The sequence below is a fragment of the Takifugu rubripes genome, chromosome 2 (assembly GCF_901000725.2).
Source record: "Takifugu rubripes chromosome 2, fTakRub1.2, whole genome shotgun sequence".
Lineage (NCBI taxonomy): Eukaryota > Metazoa > Chordata > Actinopteri > Tetraodontiformes > Tetraodontidae > Takifugu > Takifugu rubripes.
The window spans coordinates 14249177-14271631 of record NC_042286.1 but is presented as its reverse complement, the minus strand read 5'-3'; the positions used below and the strand labels follow the sequence as shown (position 1 = coordinate 14271631).

The following is a 22455-nucleotide window of genomic DNA, read 5'->3' as shown; positions in this document are numbered from 1 at the left end:
TGTGTTGTGTTGTGTTGTGTTGTGTTGGTGTTTAGCCAACCCTCTCGTAGTCGTCGGCTGTTGCCATGACGTCCGAGCTAACTTCCCTCTCCGATAAATTGGGCGATTGATTAAAAACCATCGTTTCCTGTGGAGCTGCTACGTTTTTAACCACATCCTGAAGCGAATTCATCATGTTTGAAATGTCTCCAGCCAACTTTGAACGCTATTGCTTATATAAACCACACATGTAATCCATCCCATAAAATAGTGGTGAACAGGTGCTGAGGCCTATATTTCTGCATATGTAAAGAAGCTTTAGTTCAGGATATGAACACGAGGCAGCAACAAACACTGGCAAACGTGTTGTTTTTGCCGGGCCACATTTCACTGTTTGTTCTATTTAAAGCTGCTTGTTTACATCGTTTTTGGCAGCGCTGATGCTGTTTGTTGTGCTCAACTGTTCCTCCATCCATATGGAATGAGTTCCTACTCACATATCGCCTGACACCTTACATCTGTGACAGTATGACAGGAACATATATGCCGGAATTCAGGGAAAATCCAGCCCTGCACTTGCTCCATCACCCTGGACCTGTGGGGGGGGGGGGGGGGGGGGGGAAGCTGAGCTCCAGGGAGCCTGGTTCTCCTCTCTGTCGGCCTGGTTCTCCTCTCTGTCGGCTCCTATAGAAGCTGTGAGAGTGAAGAAAAGAAGTGGAACGCTGCTGAGAAGACTAAAATACTCCTCATAATGGAGGTTTACAAAGATGGAGACTTGTTTCCACAATGTCTAATTTTCCTCTTTACTATATTGGCCGTCGTCTGTGCTGCCTGTGCTCCTTTTAATTATGACACACACACACACACACACACACACACACACACATGCATGCACGCATGCACGCATGCACGCACACACACACACACACACACACACACACACACACAGGGAGCTCTCACTGAAGAGCATCACTGAACTTAAAAACGCAACATTTGTAGCTATGTTAGCTAAACAGCATTGATAGCTAAAAATTAAAGATGCAGCTCACCGTGAGGGGGGTGTGACGGTTGCTGGAGAGGCAGAAGGTTGTGAATCCCGGTCAGAGAGTCAAGAGCGCCCCTGGAGGAAGGCGCGGAAACGTCCAACTGGGTTTCAATCTGAGTGGAGATCAGTCAGGAAGCTGCAGCGTTGCAGCTTACAGAGATGGTGAACTTGTTGCTAGAGTTGCTAACAGTTGCTAGGGTTGCTAACAGTTGCTAGGGTTGCTAACAGTTGCTAGGGTTGCTAACATACAGATGTGTACATGAGGCAGTTGGAGGCAAATATATCTTACGTATATGCAGCTGTGTTTACAAAGGGTAAAAGAGTCATAAACAGCGGTTAAACATGATGCTTGATGCGATCAAAGGCCTCCTGGCTTTGATCTCTGGAGGATGAAAGGACGTGGTCGCGGTCTTTGATGGCAGTTCCTTTCCAACCTTTATGTAACGTGGGCTAATTTACCGCGGACAATTCCCATCACTTGATGCTAAGCTATTAGCATTTCAGTTGTTTTAAGGAAGATAGCGCCGCGTTTTCTAGGTGTTTATAAGTGTTACACTCATTCTGTTAGACGAGACAGGTCATGTGACACTTGTGAGGTTCTAAACCGTCCATAAACGACCTGAACCTGCTGCTCGTAGATTTCAAAGAGCCTCCGTCACTTGAAATATGCAGCTTATGTCAGTTTTTTACGGAGCTAAAAGCGCTGGGAGCTCCGGAAGCAGCTTCCTTACCTCCAGATATTGAAACACTCAGCTGGAGCAAAGACAGAATCCTCCAGCTCAAACGTCCTGTGATTTCATTCTGTAGACTGTGAGTTTCCGCTTTAACTGTGTTGACTAATAGTTTTAACACTGAAGCACTTTTAAGGATTAACATTCCCTCATTTACACATCATTAGTGTTTAAAAGCAGATGTTTTTGTGTGTCATTCATCATAAAAGTATTAAAAACAGAGTCTAGCTGTCAGACATTCAGCGCTGCATCGCTGCTTCCTGAAAAAGAGGGATATCTAACACACCAGCGTGTTCTTCTGTCTTTGTGGGGACTTTCAGAGGCATTCTCACCCCAAACTTAAAGCCAATTCCCACCTGAACGCTCCAACGCACCTTTAACGAGGAACAGACAGAATGTTCTCACTTAGCAGAGGAAGTGTGTGTTCTGGTCCTCACTATGTAGCATGTACATGAACACACACACACGCGCACACACACACACGCATAGACACGTGTGTTCAGCTATCTTTATCTCAGTTCATACCGAACCCTTAAATTAACCCTAAAATGTGATTAAATTTGTGGGGTCCAAAAGTTTGGAACTGCAATAGGACCAGACACACACACACACACACACACACACACACACACACACACACACTTTCCCTAATAAGCCAGTGTGAGATTCTTGGGTCGACAGCTGTTCCAGATGGCATTATTACTCTGTGGTTCCTCAGTCAGCTGGTCCAGGATCTACCACTGAGGTGGGGGGTGGGGGGTGGGGGGGGGGGTGGGGGGCGATCTACCACCTCCACCATTAACAGCATCAAACCTCAACATATGGAGGTTGTGTCACACTCTGTCATCAACACACAGCTCTTTTTTCACGATTCCACTGATCAACAATAACGAGCCTCTGATCAATAATAACGAGCCACTGATCAACAATAACGAGCCACTGATCAATAATAACGAGCCACTGATCAACAATAACGAGCCACTGATCAATAATAACGAGCCACTGATCAACAATAACGAGCCACTGATCAATAATAACGAGCCACTGATCAACAATAACGAGCCACTGATCAATAATAACGAGCCACTGATCAATAATAACCCTAATGACTGCAGCCCACCGTGTTCTGGCCGAGGCCTCAGACCTGGCGTCAGGACCCCCGCTGGGATGGATCCGCCGCTGAGGTCGTGACCCGGTCCGAAGTGTGTGTGAGGGCCTCGCCGCTTATTGAGCCACTGTTTTTTTAATCCGTCCTGACACGTGCTCGCATGCGGCAGACTTTTCCATCTGGCCGTCAACGCCGCGCCAACCGCTAAAGTTCACGCACACACACACGCTCACACTCACTTGAGGGTTCAAATATGCCTTTTTGTGTGTGTGTGTGTGTGTGCGTGCCGTTTGTACACAGCGCACGCACATTAGACTGTACATCTATAAGCCACACACACATACACACACACACACACACACACACGCGTCACACTCCTGAGTTGGGGCTTTGGCTATTGGCTGGTCTTAACTGCTTTGTAGTATTTTTAGGCCTGTTATTCTGGGCCGTCCTGGCAGCCCACCGGGGGGGTATATAAACCTCCCCCTGCAGCTGGGGACCACTCAGACCACAGTGGAAACATCTCTGCCTGACACTCAGCAAACATCCAGCAGGCTTCTCCAATCTTCTCAGGGTGAGTAAACCTGGGGGGGGGCACACATAGACCTGCCACTTTCCTGCCCCCCCCCCCCGCTTGACCTGTGTGGTTCTACGGAACACCGTTTGATATCAGCGGGTTTTGTGTGAACATCAGGGGGATGCACGGCTGCCCCGCGGGGGGGGGGGGGGGGGGGGGTCGGTTCGGGGACGGTGCTGCTGGGCTGAGGACAGTTAGAACCTGAACTGGGCAGATTCATGACAAGACGACCAGAACCTTGAACAGCAAAACGCTAATCACATGATCACTTTGTGGATTGTGGAGGCACCAGTGTGCGACTCTTTAGCACCTTTCTGCTGTTAGCGCTGCGTAGCCTCGCTCGCCACCTGCTCCCAACATGCTCGAACATGCTGCTGGTTCCTCAGCAGGTTCTTCACATGCGGAAAGTTCTAACATCACGCCCGTCTGCAGGAGACGTCCTCGGCGACAGTGACTAACGACTCCAACCTTTGCGTCCGTTTCTGGTCACCAGTGGACATAATAGACGTAATTGCCAATTCATCACTGTCTCCGTGAGGTGGAGAACCTTCTGCTTCACACCCGGGTGTTGAGTAGAAGCGCTACCTGCTCACGGGATTAGCGAACATTCGCTGAAAATAGTCCTCGCTACTGTCTTTCTTCCGTCTCCTCTGCTCAGGACGCCATGCTTCCTGCCTGACCATGTCAGCCAAAGTCGCAGCCCAGAAGTTCTCCTTCCCCTTCTCCTCCGCCGCTCGCCTTTCTCAGGAGGAGCTGAGCCAGAAGGGATGTATACAGGTGAAGGCCCTGTCCCTGCAGGACCTCCAGCAGAGCCCCAGCTTGAGCAGCGCCGGCTCCGTGCGACACGACGCCGCAGGGGCGCGGCTCCCGCTCCGTCCCGACCCCTCTCAGAGTGGCGCGAAGCTGAGCGTCGATGGCGAAGACCAGCGTCCCGCCACGAAGAGACAGCTGTCCTCGGAGAGTGCCGCCAGGACCATCACGGCGGTGAAGAAGAGCGCGGTGAGGACTGAGGCCGAGGAGCCGAAGCCACCGAAGCCTAAAACCCATCCGGGCCAGAGGGCGGCGCCGGAGAAGAGGAGGCGTCGAAAAGACCTGTTCGCCAGCTCGGAGGTCTTCCACAGAATCGACTCACATGCCATCAGGACGGGGGCTGAGGTAACCTCTTCTGCTCTTACGTCTGCATTTCATCCCTTATAGGTCCGATCTGACAACAGATCTCCACCAGAACCACCTGATAACATCTCCCGATCTACCGTAACAAAACCACGAGCCAATAAGTCGCACAGCTAGCAGGCAGCGCTAGCATCCTCCAGCTAGAGCGACATTATTTATTCAGTGGAACGGCCCTGAGAGACTCGACCGCCGGGAGATTTAAACCCCTCCCACCAGGCGAGAACATACCTGACTTCCCTTTGATCTGTGTGTTACAGCTGAAGGAAAAGTGTGTTTACGACGTGAAGGCGATTGTACAGAAGATCACGAAAGGCGCCAGAAATGAGCTTGAGAAGCTTCGTGCGATCTGGGTGTGGCTGTGCCATAACATCGGTGCGTGTTCCCCAAATATGACCCCGACCCCTAATTATGACCCCGACCCCTAATTATGGGGGACCTTTACTCTCCCGCTCAAGAGAATTGTGGTATTTCTTTGAAGCGTACGATGTGAAAGGCTACCTGGGCCAGGCCGAGAGGCTGACGGCGCCGGAGGAGGTGATAGCGGCCGGCTGCGGCGTGTGCTGCGGCTACTCCAACCTCTGTACGGAGATGTGCAGGTGAGGTCGGCAGAGGTCGCACCTGAAGGTCAACAGCTGAAGCTGAGCTCCAGCAGTTTAGGGAAGCGAACCCAAGAACGTGCGACAACATGTTTGCTCTGTGTTCACAGAGAGGTGGGCATCGAGTGCCAAGAGGTGCCGGGCCATAGTAAGGGCATCGGGTACCGGCAGGGCCAGAGCCTCAGGAATGTGAAATCCGATCATCTGTGGAACGCCGTGCTCCTGGGGGGGCAGTGGTTCCTCCTGGACGCCTGCTGGGGAGCAGGACGAGTAGATATGGAACATGAAAGTTTCGTGAAAAGGTTTGAGAGAAGTTTGAGGAGCCTCATGTTTTTATTCATGGAGCTGAAAACCAGCAGCGATTGATTCTCAGACCTGCTGTCTCCATCTGTCCCCCCCCCCCCCGAAGGTTCGATGATTTCTATTTCCTCACCGACCCCGAGGAGTTCATATACACACACTTCCCCGATGAAGAGCAGTGGCAGCTCCTGGAGGCGCCCATCCCCCTGGAGGAGTTTGAAAAGCGGGTGTTCAAGACCTCAGCGTTCTTCAACATGGGCCTGAGGCTGATCCACCCTCCTCACGCTCACGTCCTCACAGGTCCGCCGCCGCCGCCTTCGCCCGGGAGTGGCGTTGCCTCTGTAAACATCTGCCTTTGCTTCCCTCCGCAGACGACGGGGAGGCGAACGTCGCCCTCGGTTACCCCAGGCCCATAACCTTTACCCATGAGATCACGCAGCACCAGGATCTTCTCCACAGTGGGTCTCTGGAACAGAAGGACTCCACCAGCTCCTCCTGCGGCCTCCTGACCGTGTCCCCTCGCAGCATGAAGCTGCAGATTCTCCCACCAGCCAGCGGCGTCTACGACGTCAAGGTGTTCGCCAGGCCCGAGTCGGCCACCACGCCGCTGACCTGGGTCTGCTCCTTCACGGTGGAGTGTCCCACACCCAGGGCCACGGAGGAGATTCCAGAGAACCCCTTCCTGTCGTGGGGCCTTCAGCCTGTGGCGGGATCTCTGGGCGTGACGGGCAGCAGCCAGGGCAGCAAGGTGGCCGACGTGGAAGACGCCGTCTTCGATCTGGCGCTGAAGACGTCCCGACCTCTGATGGCGCTCTGTGAACTGGTCCACCCGACGCTGGACCAGGCCACGGCCAAGCGGTGCCTGGCGACGCAGATCCAGCCCGACGCCCTGACCTGCCACGTGCTGTGTCCTCTGCGCGGCTTCTACCGCCTCTCCGTGTTCGTCCGGGACTACGAGAAAACAGACGTCAAGTTCCAGAATGTCGCCAACTTCCTGCTGCACTGCAAAGGGAAGACGCTCGGTCCGGACGAGCTGTTCCCTCCCAACCTGGGATCGGCGTGCGGCCCGGGAACCCGCACTTCGGAGGCGGGGCTGTCCAAATTCAGCCACGCGGCGGCGGTGGTGAGCACGCAGCAGGGGAAGTGCAACATCACCTTCCACAACCAGCAGGACCTGGAGCTCCACAGCGTTCTCAGCAGAGCGGAGGACAAGATGGCCGCCACGCCTCTGTCGCGCCACCTCTTCTGCACGTACACGGACAGCAAGGTGACGGTGAGCGCCAGCCTCCCCGACGCCGGCGTCTTCCGTCTGGGCCTGTACGCCCGGCTCAGCCCGGGCGGAGACTTCGACCCCATGTGTGACTTTGTGTTGAGGAACAGCTGTGAGCGGCCGGGGGCCCCCTTCCCCTGCGTCTACTCCGCCTGGAGGAGGGGCTGCGTGCTCTTCGAGCCCCGCGTGGGGCTGCTGGAGCCCCGGACCTGGGTCCGCTTCAGGGTGCGGGTCCCCGGGGCCCAGAGGGTGAGCGTGATCGGAGAGACCAAGACCGATCTGAAGATGAACAAGAGCCGAGTGTGGGAGGCCGACGTCTTCAGCGGGCTGCAGCCCCTGAAGCTGGCCACCGCCGCGGGGGGGGCGGGGGACATGGCGGTTCTGTTGGTCTTTGATGTCAAAGGGGAGGAAGTCCGGCATGAGTGACAGACTGGGACCGGAGCTGCCGATCCAGACGGGGCAAATGTGCAGGTCAGAGGTCAGAGGCGTTGAGTGAAAGCTCTTTTCTCCTGGTGGGTGCAGGTAAGAGAACAAACGGTGCTCCGCTCGCTTTTTTGGTGATTTCACGCCAAACTTCTGCTTTTGCTCTTTGATGTTTGTAAAATCTGGGAAATAAAACTGTTCCACCGTTCTGAGGACTCGGCTGTTGTGATTTTAGGACGGACAGATCGGAAACCTGCCTAAAAGGGGCGATCGCGGGAGGATGGGGGGCGAGTATATTTAGACGGGCCCGTTCTCTCCTGCTCAGCACCGCCGGCTGACGTGGACCCGCTCGCTCTGGCAGCGCCGCCAGCGAGAGTGACGAGTGTTGACTTGTCATGAGGGGCCACAAATAGCCTCAGCAAAAATACAACAATGGTGGGACGGGGGGGACGGGGATGGGGGGGGCTGGATGATGGGGGGGGTCTGAGCGGGGCTTTCGCCTTGAGTCGCTGGGGAGAACTTGGCAGCGGCGCGGCGAGGAACCGCTGATGTCAGAGGTTAGACATGTGGACGACTGTCTCTGCCTGGCAACAATACAAGGATACACACACACACGCCCCCCCCCCCACACACACACAGTGACACAGAGGCAGGAGTGTGATCAAACATAGAAATATTTAATGCAACACTTACAACAAAGGTTAGAAAAGCTTCCGTCACAGGAAAAAAACAAGTTCCAGCAGTTTGGAGCAGATTTAAACGCTCATTTTGGCACTTTTGAAGTAGCTTGTTTGAGACGACAAGTCATTAAAGTAATTTGTGGTTCGACAATGACGGCGTTGTTGTTTTTCAGTCCGTCGTGACGTCAAACGTCGTCACAAAACACCGTTAAAATGTCCGATTCAAGTGTGTCCACGTCTTTTAACCAATCAGCATTTTTCTCGCCGACAGAAAAGCACAAACTTTGTTTTTGTCCGATAACTTCAGCTGCAGGAGCCTCCGGGTCCAGACGGGACGCAGGGAGGCGGGTGGATGGCTCTTGGGGGCCCCCCCCAGTTTCATCTCCCCGGTCCAACTGGGGGCAGAATAAGCTCCGCCTCCTATTTTCATTATAACGTTTTTAATCAAACTAACGTTTTATCAAGCCTCGTCGGCAGGACGCCGGCTATGCTAACGCAGCAGCATCGTAATGACCCGGTGGAGGGGAGCCCAATAGCTGCGAGCCCCCCAGCGCCGCCTCGCCGGTGTCCCCCCCCCCCCCTTTGGCTCAGTAAAACACACGTTGCTCGAAAGAAGGACTCCACAGATTCCTTTCACCAAGACGGTTGAAGGACGGATCCTGGCCTGACAACACCCGCCCCCCCCCCCCATGACGGGGGGGCGTGATGGAGCTGCTTTTCTTAGCGGTGGCCAAGGCACTGCTGGATCAGACGGCCCCGACGCTGCCGTCAGGCGCCTTTTTGCATCTCTTGTTTTTTGGAGCTTGTGCGAAATGTCCGTTTTTGCTGGTCGCAGCTTATTAATTGCGTTTATAAAAATAGTTTTGGTCACTTGAAGGCAACTGAGATCCGTCACAGATAAAACAAACCTGGCTCCTCTCCCTCTCGTACCGGTGGGGGGGAAGGCTACAAGAGTCACGTGACATCACGCATGCACATAGTGAGGACGCTAAATGTGTTAGCCTCCTTTAAACATCGCACTAGCTTACGCAACCCCCACCCTTTAAGGACCGGCTGCTCCGCTTCCTCTCCTCCCAATTACGCTCCCGCTCCTCTTTGACATGTTTCAGACCTTTAGTTGGCCGGACGTCATCCCCGCTGACAATCCAGGTAACCCTCTGTGGTGTTACGCAACAGCAGCGCGATGCAACTGTTGCTGGGGGGGGGGGGGCTTTGAGTGCATCTCTGCAGCAAAGACGCAGCTTAAACAAGAGTTATCTTTTTGTCAGAGGATTTATGCTGCATAACATCCGGCTCGGCGCCCACGGACGGATAAGAGGCCGACCCTGATCTGTTTGTTCTGCCACGTGTGAGCAGAGGCAATGCTTTTTTTGTGCATTTCATTTGTTGCTAAAGGTCGTTTCTGGTATTACGTCAGCGGCAATCACTGCAAATTAGAATTCAGCAGCTCGTCAGCGTTTGTCCTTAAAGAGCAGTCGGAGGGAAACGGAAGAAGAATATAGAGAACACACAAGGTACAATTGCACTTCTTTCGTAAGGTAAAGAGGAGGGAAACAATAAGGTCTTTAGCTGGTCCGTTAGCCAGCGGGACGTCTGGGACGGCTGGTCGGGACCAGACTGGACCGACTGGACGGTTGAGGTCAGCAGATCTGAGTTCTTACTTCAGACACGTCGGCCTGTTTAACTTCACCAGCAGCACTGACAGAACGCCGGCGCAGGCTGGACCAGTACGCGCCTCACTGGTGAGCTCTGGCTGTGGTGACCCGGGTCGGTACCGCTAGCGGCTGCAGACGTGGGGCCAGAGGTGTTTAATCCGTCTGACTGACCTCAGGATGAGCGACAGGCTCGGACTCTTCCGCCGGTCGACGACTCTCGACGTTAGCAAACACGTTAAAGGACAAAACAGCTGGGGGCCTAAACAACAGGGCTCCTCTGAAGTCCTGCTGATAAGAGGAGGACGTGCATAGAACATCGGTGTGAGACGCTCACGGGGAGAGAACGACCCATCACACGGCACAGGTCCTCACAAGGATACAATACCACGTTAGCGTTAGCCACGAGCTGAAGATCGACACGTCGCGGCATTTCTTATCTCTACAGACAAAGGGTTTTTGTTATTACTGCTGTTATTACGCTTCTAAATGAAACTTTCTAATCATCTGTGTCCAAGAAGAAGTGGGATGTGGGAAGGCTGGTAACGGTTAAAGACGAGGTGAAGGTCCCGCCCACATTAAATCCCCCGAACACACACTGAACGTGCGCTCCCCACCTGGCTGCTGACCTGTGATCTGATGCATGACGAGCCGTGCGCTGATTTACTGCTGGACGCTCGCTAACTCCAGCCTCTCCCGACGCCGTCCTCAGCTGTCTGAGAACAAGCGGCTGAAGTCTTCTTTAATGCACGTTCATTAAATTCACTCTGGAAGTCTTAAAATAAAGCGGCGAGATGAGGGCGAGCTGCGTGATTAACGCCATCCTCCGTCAGCCGTCCGCGGCTGATGTTTCTGCCCCGCCGCGCCGTGGCACGCAGACAAGATAACAGGTGGAGCGGGGATCGGGTGACAACAGAGGGGGAGCGCTTCTTGAGAAACCCCACGAGGGAGCCCACCAGAATCACACGGCTATCCATGCCGCTCCAGAAATAGAGGCATTAATTTGCCAACTGTGATAAACAGAAAAGCGCGGGCTGGAGGCGTGCGCCAGTGGAAATTCCCCTCAATTGTGAGCGTCTCAAAGCCGGCAGGCTTAAGGGCCTAATCTGGCCGGGCTAAAGATCCCGTGTTGTGTTGCGTTACGGTTCAGATTTATCTGCCGCTGACGTCGGTGTCTTCGCGCGCTAGCGGCGCCGTTAGCGGCAGCGTTAGCGGAGGTAAAGAAGCCGAACGTAACTCGCCGCACAGCTGACGTCTTTATGACAGCAAATTAGGAAAGAATGCGAGGGGATAATGAAAGGTGCACTCACCAACGGAGTGGGCTGGAACGTACCCCCCCCCCCCCCCCCCTCCCCACCGTGGTCCCCGTACAGCTAAAGCCGACAGATGGGGGCAGCGGGCCCGTCAGGGGTCGAAGAGGTCCGGCTGCCCCCGCAGCTCCAGCTGACGGTTGACGAGCTCGACCTCTCTGTTGGCCTCGGCGACGTACTCGGCGATAAAGGCGTCCATGTCTGCACGGGGGAGCGGCGTCAGGGAAACAACGGCTGCGTCCGGAGGAGCGCGGCAGAACCTTTCAGACCCGTGGGGGAGGATACTGGGATGGAGGCTCCTCTTGTCCCCGAAGACGTCCACGTACTGCCGACCGTCGTAGGAGAAGCCTGCAGGTAGAGGATCCAGGCGCCTCTTCACCTGGACACAGGTTCAGCTCTCATTAGCAGAAGAAGCAGCTCTCAAAAGCGCTCGTCAGCGGTGCACACGTGCACACATACGTGCACGTGTGCACCGCCTGCATGCCAGGACTTTAATTTCGGCCCAAACAGGGCAGCTGGGAGCTCCTGAACACTCGTCTGAGTCTGAACAGAAACACTCACACGTATGTGCTCCACTTCCTGTGGCGAGAGGTTCTTCTTGGTCCTCTCTGGCTTCTCCTGCGTCTGCAAGCGCAGTTGAAGAGACACGGAGTGAGAAAACGGGTCGTGGATCAGAACCGGCTCGACAGAACTGACCTGCTTGGCGCAGAGTCTGAGCCAGTCCTTGAGTCCGTCCTCTGTCAGGTCCAGACCGTCAAAGACCAGGAAGCAGGAGCTGCTGGAGTCTTTGGGGCCCAGGTTCAGGGGCTGGTTCTGGTCCGGGGTCACATTCAGGCTCCCTCTGATGGTGTTGTAGCTCACCTCCATCAGCTGCTCTGAGTCTACAGGTGCCACACGGGAAACATCTCACAGGCAGCTCACGCACGCACGTACGCACGCACGTACGCACGCACGGCCTGAGCAGCTAACACATCCATCTCAGCACGCGTGTGTGACAAACCCACAAGTTCTTCATGTTTAAAAGTGCTCAGAAACGCTGACGTGAGGAGCAGGAAGAGTGTGTGGAGACACCAGAGGAGCAGGAAGAGTGTGTGGAGACACCAGAGGAGCAGGAAGAGTGTGTGGAGACACCAGAGGAGCAGGAAGAGTGTGTGAAGACACCAGAGGAGCAGGAAGAGTGTGTGGAGACACCAGAGGAGCAGGAAGAGTGTGTGGAGACACCAGAGGAGCAGGAAGAGTGTGTGGAGACACCAGAGGAGCAGGAAGAGTGTGTGGAGACACCAGACATGAGCAGGAAGAGTGTGTGGAGACACCAGAGGAGCAGGAAGAGTGTGTGAAGACACCAGAGGAGCAGGAAGAGTGTGTGGAGACACCAGAGGAGCAGGAAGAGTGTGTGGAGACACCAGAGGAGCCGGAAGAGTGTGTGGAGACACCAGAGGAGCCGGAAGAGTGTGTGGAGACACCAGAGGAGCAGGAAGAGTGTGTGGAGACACCAGAGGAGCAGGAAGAGTGTGTGGAGACACCAGAGGAGCAGGAAGAGTGTGTGGAGACACCAGACATGAGCAGGAAGAGTGTGTGGAGACACCAGAGGAGCAGGAAGAGTGTGTGGAGACACCAGACATGAGCAGGAAGAGTGTGTGGAGACACCAGAGGAGCAGGAAGAGTGTGTGAAGACACCAGAGCAGCAGGAAGAGTGTGTGAAGACACCAGAGGAGCCGGAAGAGTGTGTGGAGACACCAGAGGAGCAGGAAGAGTGTGTGGAGACACCAGAGGAGCAGGAAGAGTGTGTGGAGACACCAGAGGAGCAGGAAGAGTGTGTGGAGACACCAGAGGAGCAGGAAGAGTGTGTGGAGACACCAGAGGAGCAGGAAGAGTGTGTGGAGACACCAGGAAGCAGAGGAGCAGCTGCTGTGTAGCGATGCAAAGCTCTGCATGAAGAACATGAGGACTCATCCGTGAGGCAGTAAAAGGAATTCCTACCAGAAAATTGGACTTTCCCCCAAACATTGTAGACGTTTCCTCTGAAGGGACTGGGGCTGAGCGCCGACCTCCAGGCTGCAGGAGAAGGACGAGAGTCTCATATTAAAACACGCCATCAGAACAAGGACTGAGGGGAGAAGAGAGTTTATTTCAGCGATCGGGAGGAGACGGGAAACACGTCAGCAGCTGGAGCAGGGCGGCTGGTGCTGGAGGCCGCGGCTCACATCTCCAGCTTCTCACATCTCCAGCTTCTCACATCTCCAGCTTCTCACACGTGGGACAGTCGAAAAGTGGAGAAAATTGCTTTCTGTCTCACCTTTACACCGAGCCACAAATTGAGGCCTCTCGAGGGGGCGTCTGAAAGTCAGGCAGAGCTGGACGAGGCCCAGAGACCCGGACCCGGTCGGGAAGCAGCCTCTGCACCTGAAACGCACGACACGTGCACGTGACACACATGGGGAGAACGCCGAGCCGGAGCGAGCCGGAGCGAGCCGGAGCGAGCCGGAGCGAGCGCTGGGATCCCGTCTCTGGCCGCTGACGTGTCGACTCCGACGGGGCAGCGATACGTGATTCGTTAGCAGCGGAGTGGAAGCGGGAGATGATTCCCTAAATGTCAACTTTCTAATGTGTCTCGGCCAACGAGCCGCGGAGGTGTGAGAAGCGTCTCCGACACGGTAACGCACACACGCTCCCCAAACAAAGCCGCCCCACGAGGGGCAGCAGATGTCCGGAGTGTGAGCTGACAGCGGAATTTAGCGGAGGTTCATGTCGGGCTGACCACCGAGGCATGAGGAGCCGCTGGAGCCGCTCCAAAAGGAAGGAGACCCCTCCGTGGACACGGCAACTGGACGGCGAACAGCTCGTTACTGGGCTGCCAGGGGCCAGCTGGTGATAGGACACAAGATGCTCCGCGGGGCTTAACAGCAATCAGCAGCCGATACCCCAACAACTGAGGCAGAGTGGCGATTAAGGTGCAGGGAGGGAGGCGGGGAGAGAAGCTGGGGGGGGGCAGCTCCAACCAACAGAGTGGAAAACAGGGCAGGAATGGACTCACCACCCGGGGTAGAGGACATAACGTGCCCTCAGCATCTGCGGCTCGCTGAAGCTGCTGTCCGACAGGATCAGAGCCACGTCCTCGTTCCTGAAGGATGAAAGTTACTGAAGCAACAACGAGCAGAACGGAGCCGGCGGGGCCGTCCGGGAGGGGACGGAGCCACGCCCTACCTGGTGACGGCGCCCCTCTCCGCCCGCGTGAACGCGGCGGTGGGGTTGGAGGAGCGCAGCAGCTGCTGGAGGTGCTGCGCCAGAGGCAGCTCCTGCTCCGCCGCCGGCCCCGTGAACACCAGCGTGCTCACCACACCTGCCAGGACAGAAGGGACTCACGTCAGAGACGGGACAGCAGAGACAGCGGGGGGGGTGGACAGAGGGGGGCGGGGGGGTGGACAGAGGGGGGCGGACAGAGGGGGGCGGGGGGGCCTACCCTGGCTGCACTGCTCCAGCAGCTTGGGGAACGCAAATCTGAAACAAGAGACAAGAACAAACATGAGCACGCACGTCACGGTGGCGGTAATGAAAAGGGCAAATGCATCCCGGTACCGTGGCCGAGCCATGAACAGGCCAATTCCGTGTTACTGCCGTGAGCTTCCCATGTCGTGATCCATCGCTGGGCCTTTTATAGGATGACATCACGACCGCCGCTGGAAACTGACCGATATAAAAGCTTTCTGTAACCTCGTTTCATCTTAACATAATTTATCCTGATATTTCACATCGATCTGCTCCGTGAAAGGGCGAGCGGCGAGGCTGCCCCCCCCCCCCCCCCCCCCCCGCCCCCGCCCCCCCCAGCTTGGGGCCGTTGGCCGTTTGAGAGGCATTTATCTTTCCTGTCACAAAGTAATGAAGTGTCTAAATTCATCACAAAGAATAGATCATGACTGACTGATGAGCTTGACTGAGGACACGGAGCTGGGCGTTCATGTGGACCTGAGGGATTAGAGGGATCTGCTGGGGGGGGTTGACAGGCGGGTCAAGCCCAAGATGAGCTAACCACACCCAATTAGCCCCCAGCAGCCTCCACATAATCAGGAAGAACTTGCTGCATAAACCTCCAGTAAAGTTATTTCCAACCACATTAATAAATTGAGCACACACAAAAACAGGGGTGTGTGGGGGGGGGGCAGCCTCAGCGGCCCCTCTGCAGCCCCCGCCTGTTACCCAGAGTGCTGTGTGGGGCAGCTCAGCCGCTCTCTGAGGGCGCGAAGCTGCGTAAGCTACAGCTAAAGCCTGCAACAAAAGCAGCGTGAGATTATATGTTGGGCTGATCCTCTTTATGAAAGAGACCCGACCTCATGCCCGAAGCCTCCACAGCTCCAGGAACTGGACGTCCAGCCCATCTGTCGCCATCCACTCTGCTTCTGCTACTCGACAGTGACACGACTCTCATGCTCTCATGTCAGCCACACTAGAGCCAAGACAGTTCACCTGTGCTCCATGAAGGAGGCCAGGGGCTCCACGCAGGCGGTGACGCCACCGATGGCGAAACACGCCGGGACAGATGGGTCCGGGTGGGAAAGCAGCGCCTGGACCACATCCAGGACATCTGTGTATCTGAACACACGGGGTCATCAGACAGCGTCCAGCTGCTGGACGCCTCAGGCGAAGACCTGCCGAGGCGTTCGCAGCCCATCGTTCTCACCCTGGGGGGAGCACCAGCAGACGCCTCCGGCCTCCTGCTTCTCTCCGGCTCTTCAGGAAGTCAGTCAGAAACTGCTGCAGGTGAGACGCTGAGAAGCTGCACGGGCTCCTGGGGTGAGGCGGGTACAGCGCCAGCCTGCAGGCGGACGGACATTGTCAGTGCATCACCTGCAGCCTCGGATCAGAACATGTTTAATGTTGTTGTTGGGGAAAAGGCACCTCTCACTCTTCTCTTTGGACTGTATGAGGAAACGGCAGAGTTGCTCTTTATGGCTTCCTGGTAATCCAGTGATGATGTTGATGATGATCTGCACACACACACACACACACACACACACACCTGTTTTTAGCTCCATCTGACGGGAGAGACTGAACTCAGAGGACCGACAGGCTCACCTTGTCTCTCTCTCTGTTGGCTGGACCGCTCAGCTCTGCAGAAGGGAAGAGCGCCCCCAGGTGGCCATGAAGGATAACCTCCTGACTCACACTACTCAGAGCAAAGTGCTGCAGAAACCTGACAGGGGGAAAAAAATCGAACCGTCAGGAACACGCAAACATCTCTTAATGACTAAAGAGGTGCAACATTACTAGGAAACAAGCATTGTGTGCTGCGAGTTCTGTGGCTGGTGTGGCCCGTCTGAGGGACCTGAGTGCACTAACATGTCCTGCTCGGGCAGCTGGGAGTAGGAGGTCTTCAGGCTTCCTCTGCGTTTGGCCACAGGCGGCTCCTGACTGTCGTGCAGCTTCTGCAGCCTGGCGTGGCTGTGATAGCAGAGCCACGCGTTAGCACACCGATAGCACGAGATCAAAGACAAGACGTGATCTTACATGTTCCTCTGGCTCCAGCTCAGCTGCTCTTGGTCCAACATCTGCAGGTTTAGTCCAGATTCAGCATTTTCCCACACTGACAAAACCTGAAACAAAAGACTTTGTGTAACAGCTAAAGGTCTCTCAGGACCTCGGGGAGGTGATTAGAGTCACTGAAATAAAGAGCTGTTCCATCAGCAGCAGTCACTGCTTCACCTTGGAGAAGAAGGTTCTGTGGCTCTTGGACCGAGGCTGAAGAGCAAAGACCAGACACTGGTCAGAGGTGTGGAGGGGGAACGGCAGGTGAGGCAGCAGGCTGCTCTCATACTCCACGAAGAGAGACGCCACGCCGCCGGAGTCCTGGGGACGAGACCACACCTCCACTTACACCCCCATCCCAAACGGCCCTGACCTTCCCTGCTATATTAGCGAGTGTTACCGGGCTGCAGAACCTGATGGTTCTGATGTGACTCTTGCCCAGAGTGATGCTTCCATACTGGGAGTGGATGAAGAGAAGTCCCTCAGAGAAGAAGACGATTTTCCCTGCAGCATTTAAAACACGTGGAGTCGCTATAACTATTCATGTGAACACTGAAGGAGGAGGAAGATGAAGGTCTCACCTTCCTCATGTGTGGACAGGTGACTGCTGCAGGACAGGTAGGCTGCGTCTGCGTCGGTCAGCACGGCGCCCAAACACCGGCTTCCCTCCTCCTGTCCAAGACATCGATGAGCTTCACGGCTGCTGTGTGAACACGCGTGTGCTGGACTCACCTTGATGAGGAGCTGGGCCTGCTGGGACTGCTTCACATCAGGTTCCATCTGGAGATTTAAAAAAAGAAAAAGGATTCCACACGTGAACGTGTGGATCGACCAAGGAAAATGGGTTTGCAGCTGAGGTTTACCAGCCAGCAGGCGTAGGGCGGCACCGTCGTGGTCAGGATGGTGGAGCAGCCGTCCGTGGACACGCTGCCATCTGTGGGAACGAACGGGACGAGGAGATGAATCACCAATGGGATTGTCTGGACAGGAGGCGGTTATTCTTAGACTGGCGCTCGGCTTCGAAATGACTGTTGCCGTCTGTTAACGGCCACGCGGGGAATCGTCCTCATTATGGAAATCAAATTTCTTTAGTGGAGTCGATCAGCGATCGATTGTAATCAGACTTGATCTAATCGATATTTTACCTTTCTGCTGAATGTTGATGCTCGACTCCAAGAAGGATTCAGAGAAGACCACGGAGCCGAGGTCCTGGCCCCCCCGCTGCAGATCTGGGATGTCACGCACGGTCACGGAGGCCTGAGGAAGACAAAAGGAACGTCTGAGCAGGAAGTTCTTTGTTGTGGTTAGAAGAAAAGACGAGATTTACTGTTTTGATGGCGAAGCGGCTCTCTGCATCAGTCAGAGGAAGGATCCTGGAAGGGACAAAAAACAGGGGCCAAATGTAGAGCTGGCCAAGAGAAAGACCCCCACAGGCAACAACACGCACCTGCCCTGGTTATTCACCGCCTGGATGGTAAAGTCACACCTGGATCTGAGGATGGAACACAGAATGCGTCTGACTTCCTGTTGGGCCGAAAGGTTCACGTGGGGAATGAATAAAACTGCACCTGAGAGTAGAGCAGTAACGACTCAAGTCCAGGGCGGCCAGCGTCATCACAAAGGCGTTCTCCGCCACATCTTTAGCCTGAAACAACAGTGCATGAGTCCCTGTGCACGCCCTAACACCTGCAGTCATTTAGAATATGAGCTGACTTTGGCCAAGCTGGCGGTGGAAGAGAAGCGCTTGATCCCCGACAGGACGGCCTGAACAGCAGCCGAGTAAATCTGGGACAGAAGCCTGCAGAGACAAGAAGCTGCAACTGTAAAAACATCCACAAAAACGGGGTCCTCTTTTATTTGCAGCCGCGCCGCAGATGTCAGAGGTCGCGCAGAGGTCAGCAGAGGTCCAGGGAGCTTCGTCATACTTGGGTCACATTAACAACCACGGGCCAAAGATTTGGAATAAATGACCTCCGAATGGTTTTAGGATCACGCTCACGACATCAATCATTCTAAATTCACTCTGCAAGGCGACCCCGCGGCTCGTGCCCGGGTTTCAGCCTTTCTGAAACAGATACGGGTTATCTTCGGCGCGAAACAAATTAGCCCCAGCGCTCCGCGGATCGCTAACCCCAGCAACTTTATGTAGCACCCGACCCATCGGCAGCACCTGTGAGGTCCAGAATGGCAGCTCGTGTCACCAGTGATGTCAGATCCTGTTACGATAAACATTTTTCCACCGTCTGGTCACATACCTCCACCAGACCCTTCGCCCTCCCCGACAGACACGTGCTGGTGTTAACGACGAGTCCTGCTCATAACGTTAGCATCCTTGGCAACGCTCTGGCTGGTATTAGCACCAGAGGGTATTAAGATATTAGATGGTGCGATCCGCGGCGGAATGGGAACGCTGACATCTGTCCTTCACCCCATGAGTGATGCACCAGAACTCCACACCCGCTTGAGTCCAGCCTCTATTTTAAGGTTTGGGTCAAAGTGGAATTTTGCAGGTTTTCGTACAGAAATACTTCACTTAATGGCAGAGGGGAAAATATCCTTTGAAAGGTTCAATCACTTACAGGACTTCTGTGTTCTTTTGCTCTGCGTTTTGATTCCCTGTGGATGAAACACAGCAGATGTAAGTGCGTCTTTTGACCAATTAAATCAAGACAAATGGATTTAAATGAGATAAAAATCTAATATTAGACTAACTCATTAGGGCTGACGCCAAGAATAGTGATGACATTAATCGAACAGAGCTTAAAAAGCAGTATCTTCTCACCAAGGTACGGAGAGTGAGTGGTCCCGAAGAAATATGTCCGCGAGCAGGACAGAGGAGCTCTGGGTGCTGCACACTGCAGGATCTGAGATCAGACGCATGTGTTCTGGTTAGGATCTGACCGCAGCCACCTCACAGTTCCCATGAGGGACAAGGAATCATCCTGCAGAGGTTCTCAGACAGCAGAACCAGAAAAGGGATTCTCCTGTGTGGACGGCTTCACCTGCGGGGAGCTCTGAGCAGCAGGACTGATGGAAGCACCACAGCGTGGTTCTCACCATGTGTGTGGCTGGACGGCCTCCAGGACCTGTGCTGCGGACCTGATGACTCTCCGAGGCAAAGTTGAAGGAGTAATTCTCCAAATCCTCTGAGGAGGAATGTTTCCCAAACAGCACGAAGGGCTGCCGGCCTTGACTGGAACACATTGATTACATCAGCACAGGGATCAGGTGAAACCTCCGGAGCGTCTGGAGAAGGTCGGGAGTACCTCTTATCTGGGATGTTGCTGGAGCTCAGGCCATGGGTGTAATAAGTGCGGAACGGCTGAGGAGCGAAACACAAACATCATCAGTGACACTCCTCCTGAAGGCAGGGCTGGTGCACCCTGAGGTGGAGGAGGACTGGACCTACTTCTCCTGCCTGTGCTTCAGACAGCTCCAAAATGGACAGGTGACTCTCCAGGTCCATGCTGGAGAAGAAACAGCTCCACTGCTTCTCGAAACAAGCCAAGTCCTTCAAAACACAGACAAGCAAATCCCAGAAGTCACCATCTTCACAGCGTAATGCACGAGGCCCGACCAGGAGGAGCCCCCGTCACACGCTCAACCACGTAAACCGAAGGAAATCTTTGAATTAGGACAGTTTCAGAATCCTCATCGAGCTGCAGAGCGGCAGAAGAGGCGGCGCTACCTCGGTGATGACCTGGTTCAGAGACACCGGGTCCAGTCTGTTGTAAACCTGCCACAGCTTCTCGCTCACGTCCATCAGCTGGAAAACAAACACCAGCGTGAGACGGACGGAGGGACGGACGGACGCCGGCGGCCCTGCCAGCATCTCCTACCTTATACTTCATGGTGAAAAAGCTCCCTCTGCCGATGCCGTCCAAGGCAAACGCCTGAATCAGGGGCCACTTCTCCACCATGAACACGTCAAACGTCTGCATGTGTCCTGCGAGTGCGGAACATGAGTTGGACTCGTGTAATAGTGCTGTTATTACAAGCGTTATAGAGCGGATGATGGTAATGCAGCTGTGATGACGTGTACCCTGGGAGCTGTAAGGAACTCCGATACGGGAGCAGTCCTGCACCATCGTGAGGAAACTGGAGATTTTAAATTCTTCCGCCGCTTCCTCGTCTTCATACTGGGAGTCGGAGGAAAAGAGGGATGAAAAAGGAAAGTCTTGTTCAACACATGAAGCATCAACGTGTCTGCAGAGCTTGGAGGCAACAAATGCTGTTCTGTCCTGTGTTTCCTGGAGGAGCGTGAGAGTCAGGCGGTCCTCCGCTGTGATGAACCTGTGACCAACACGAGGACGTGCGCGCTACCTCGGCCTCGGTCATGCAGTACAGGTGCAGATTCCTCCAGTGGGACACATACGGCAGCAGGTAGCCGTAGTTGACGGGGTTGCAGTACAGGTGCACACACTGGGCCTTGATCAGCAAAATGACGTCTGGAGAGGAGGCAGCAGCGTCTCAGAGAGGCTGAACCAGCCGAAGGACTCCCAGTGACACCTTAAAACTCACCGTCCAGCAGGTCCTCAGGAAATTCCTCAAGAACGTGCTCCACACTCGGTGGATTTCTTCCATAAAGGCCATAAAACAGGTATTTGGCCAGTTCAGTGCATCCTTCATTATATCTGCTGTCAATTCCTAAAACAAATGTGACAGAAGTATTAACTTCAACATCTAATAGAAGGTGGAGACAGGCTGAAGATCACGCTGTTACCCAGGGAGCACAGGATGCCGTCGGTGGAGGCCGGACCGTCCCGGAGGAGCGCCTGGACCTGCCGCAGCCGACAGCAACTGACACAGACACCGACAGTTTGGTTCGATCAGCATCAAAAACATATTCCTTTGGTCAGAAACATCAGCAGCTTTGACAGAAACAACATCTCGAAGAAGAATGGCATCACGTGCCCTCAAAAAGCAGGCGGAGGAACTGAGAAGTGCCGGGCAGAAACTGAAAACAGGCGTTTTAGAGCAACACAAACGTGCAATTCGAACATGATTTATGATAACAACTCTGGATCATCCCTCCATCTTTAAAGATTCTAAATCCCCACAAACTTCTATTCAAAAACCATTTATTTGCATTTAGGTAGAAATCTCAATACAAGCACAGAAGAAAATAGAAATACCATCAATCATAAAATGCACCACATAAATTCTGTAAGTCAGTAGATTATTTTAAACCTTTTAAAGTTACTCCTGATTTCATAATAATGTTAAATCAGCACAGATTTACTCCCTTTGTTAAAATCTAATGATTATTGCGCTTTCTCTATTAATCGTAATGCTGTTTGGGGGGGACCATAATATGCATCTATTGATGACTGATCCCTTTATATATTGATTGATTCCTGCTCTTTTGGACCGGTGGATCAGCTGGAACCATTAGAACCTCAGCTGCTGCAGCTAGCATTAGCATGCTAGCTCCACTCCCAGGCGTCTCGGCGTCGATGTTACCTGACAGCCGGGTTGACCCCGGACACTTTCCCGTTGACTCTTCTCATGCCCGCCATGCTGCTCGTAGCCGCAGTTTCTTCAACTCACGTTATAAAAACGTTGTTTGGAATTTTCAGTCGGAAAAACTAAGGTCCCTCTCCATCATCCTGGGAACGTCTACTCAAGATAGCAGCAACGGGCTGAACCATTCCATGATGGGGGGGGGGGGGGGGGTCTAAAAAATCTACAATTTATTTTAAGAGGAAAAAATATTAAAAGAATTTATTCGAGTGATCCCCAACATCCTAAGTATATACGTATACATACTGGTTTAATTTACTTGTTCAGAAATACGGACATATCTGTCGTTGCCAGACGGTCCCCCCCGTCCTTTGGCAGGAGTGCTGTCTTGGTTTCGGCCGCAGAGAGATGGTGCAACCCCTGAGTAAGCGCATCACCATGGAGAGGAGCTCCTCACCACAGGGATGCCTGGACCAGCTCCCGTCAGACAGCAATCCAGCCATAACGATGGGACACACTCCAAATGCACACTTCCCTCCATTGTCACCATCAATGACAATTGCATTTCAATTTTCAATTCAATTTCCCCATGGGGATGAATAAAGTTCATCTTAATCTTAATCATAAT

General features: G+C 54.1%; 2 protein-coding genes across 3 annotated transcripts; one reads left to right on the top strand and one right to left on the bottom strand.

Moving 5' to 3' along the window:
• The first annotated feature begins 3363 nt into the window (after positions 1-3363).
• On the top strand, positions 3364-7410 carry ky (kyphoscoliosis peptidase). The gene is made up of 7 exons (XM_011617830.2): positions 3364-3437; positions 4099-4595; positions 4871-4985; positions 5092-5209; positions 5320-5511; positions 5619-5809; positions 5881-7410. The coding sequence occupies exons 2-7, from the start codon at positions 4122-4124 to the stop codon at positions 7203-7205; spliced, it is 2415 nt and encodes an 804-aa protein (XP_011616132.2). The 5' UTR covers positions 3364-3437; positions 4099-4121; the 3' UTR covers positions 7206-7410.
• Positions 7411-7858: 448 nt separating this feature from the next.
• On the bottom strand, positions 7859-22006 carry dnaaf9 (dynein axonemal assembly factor 9). Of its 2 annotated transcripts, XM_011617827.2 has the most exons (37): positions 21828-22006; positions 21088-21164; positions 20886-21011; positions 20688-20812; positions 20407-20503; positions 20204-20310; positions 20053-20130; positions 19774-19875; positions 19631-19686; positions 19422-19557; positions 19147-19228; positions 18944-18980; positions 18078-18162; positions 17933-18009; positions 17812-17856; positions 17692-17737; positions 17510-17621; positions 17228-17298; positions 17097-17144; positions 16946-17036; positions 16765-16868; positions 16542-16685; positions 16347-16432; positions 16179-16280; positions 15915-16032; positions 15738-15826; positions 15520-15654; positions 15306-15431; positions 14305-14342; positions 14049-14184; positions 13879-13965; positions 13141-13247; positions 12825-12899; positions 11541-11725; positions 11406-11468; positions 11130-11223; positions 7859-11045 (listed from the first exon to the last, which is right to left on the bottom strand). In XM_011617827.2, the coding sequence occupies exons 1-37, from the start codon at positions 21881-21883 to the stop codon at positions 10939-10941; spliced, it is 3450 nt and encodes a 1149-aa protein (XP_011616129.2). In that variant the 5' UTR covers positions 21884-22006; the 3' UTR covers positions 7859-10938. The 2 variants fall into 2 exon arrangements, with proteins under 2 accessions (XP_011616129.2, XP_029683864.1); XM_029828004.1 differs by having other exon boundaries at positions 7859-11223.
• Between the last annotated feature and the right edge of the window lie 449 nt (positions 22007-22455).

Excerpts from the sequence above, each read along its gene's own strand:
- ky (XM_011617830.2), top strand. The coding sequence starts at position 4,122 with ATGTCAGCCAAAGTCGCAGCCCAGAAGTTCTCCTTCCCCTTCTCCTCC. Across the intron at positions 4,986-5,091 it reads GTGGCTGTGCCATAACATCG|CGTACGATGTGAAAGGCTAC; the intron begins GTGCGTGTTCCC and ends ATTTCTTTGAAG. Across the intron at positions 5,210-5,319 it reads CTCTGTACGGAGATGTGCAG|AGAGGTGGGCATCGAGTGCC; the intron begins GTGAGGTCGGCA and ends CTGTGTTCACAG.
- dnaaf9 (XM_029828004.1), bottom strand. The coding sequence starts at position 21,883 with ATGGCGGGCATGAGAAGAGTCAACGGGAAAGTGTCCGGGGTCAACCCG. Across the intron at positions 18,010-18,077 it reads CCACCGCCAGCTTGGCCAAA|GCTAAAGATGTGGCGGAGAA; the intron begins GTCAGCTCATAT and ends CTGTTGTTTCAG. Across the intron at positions 16,433-16,541 it reads ACAGAACCTTCTTCTCCAAG|GTTTTGTCAGTGTGGGAAAA; the intron begins GTGAAGCAGTGA and ends CTTTTGTTTCAG.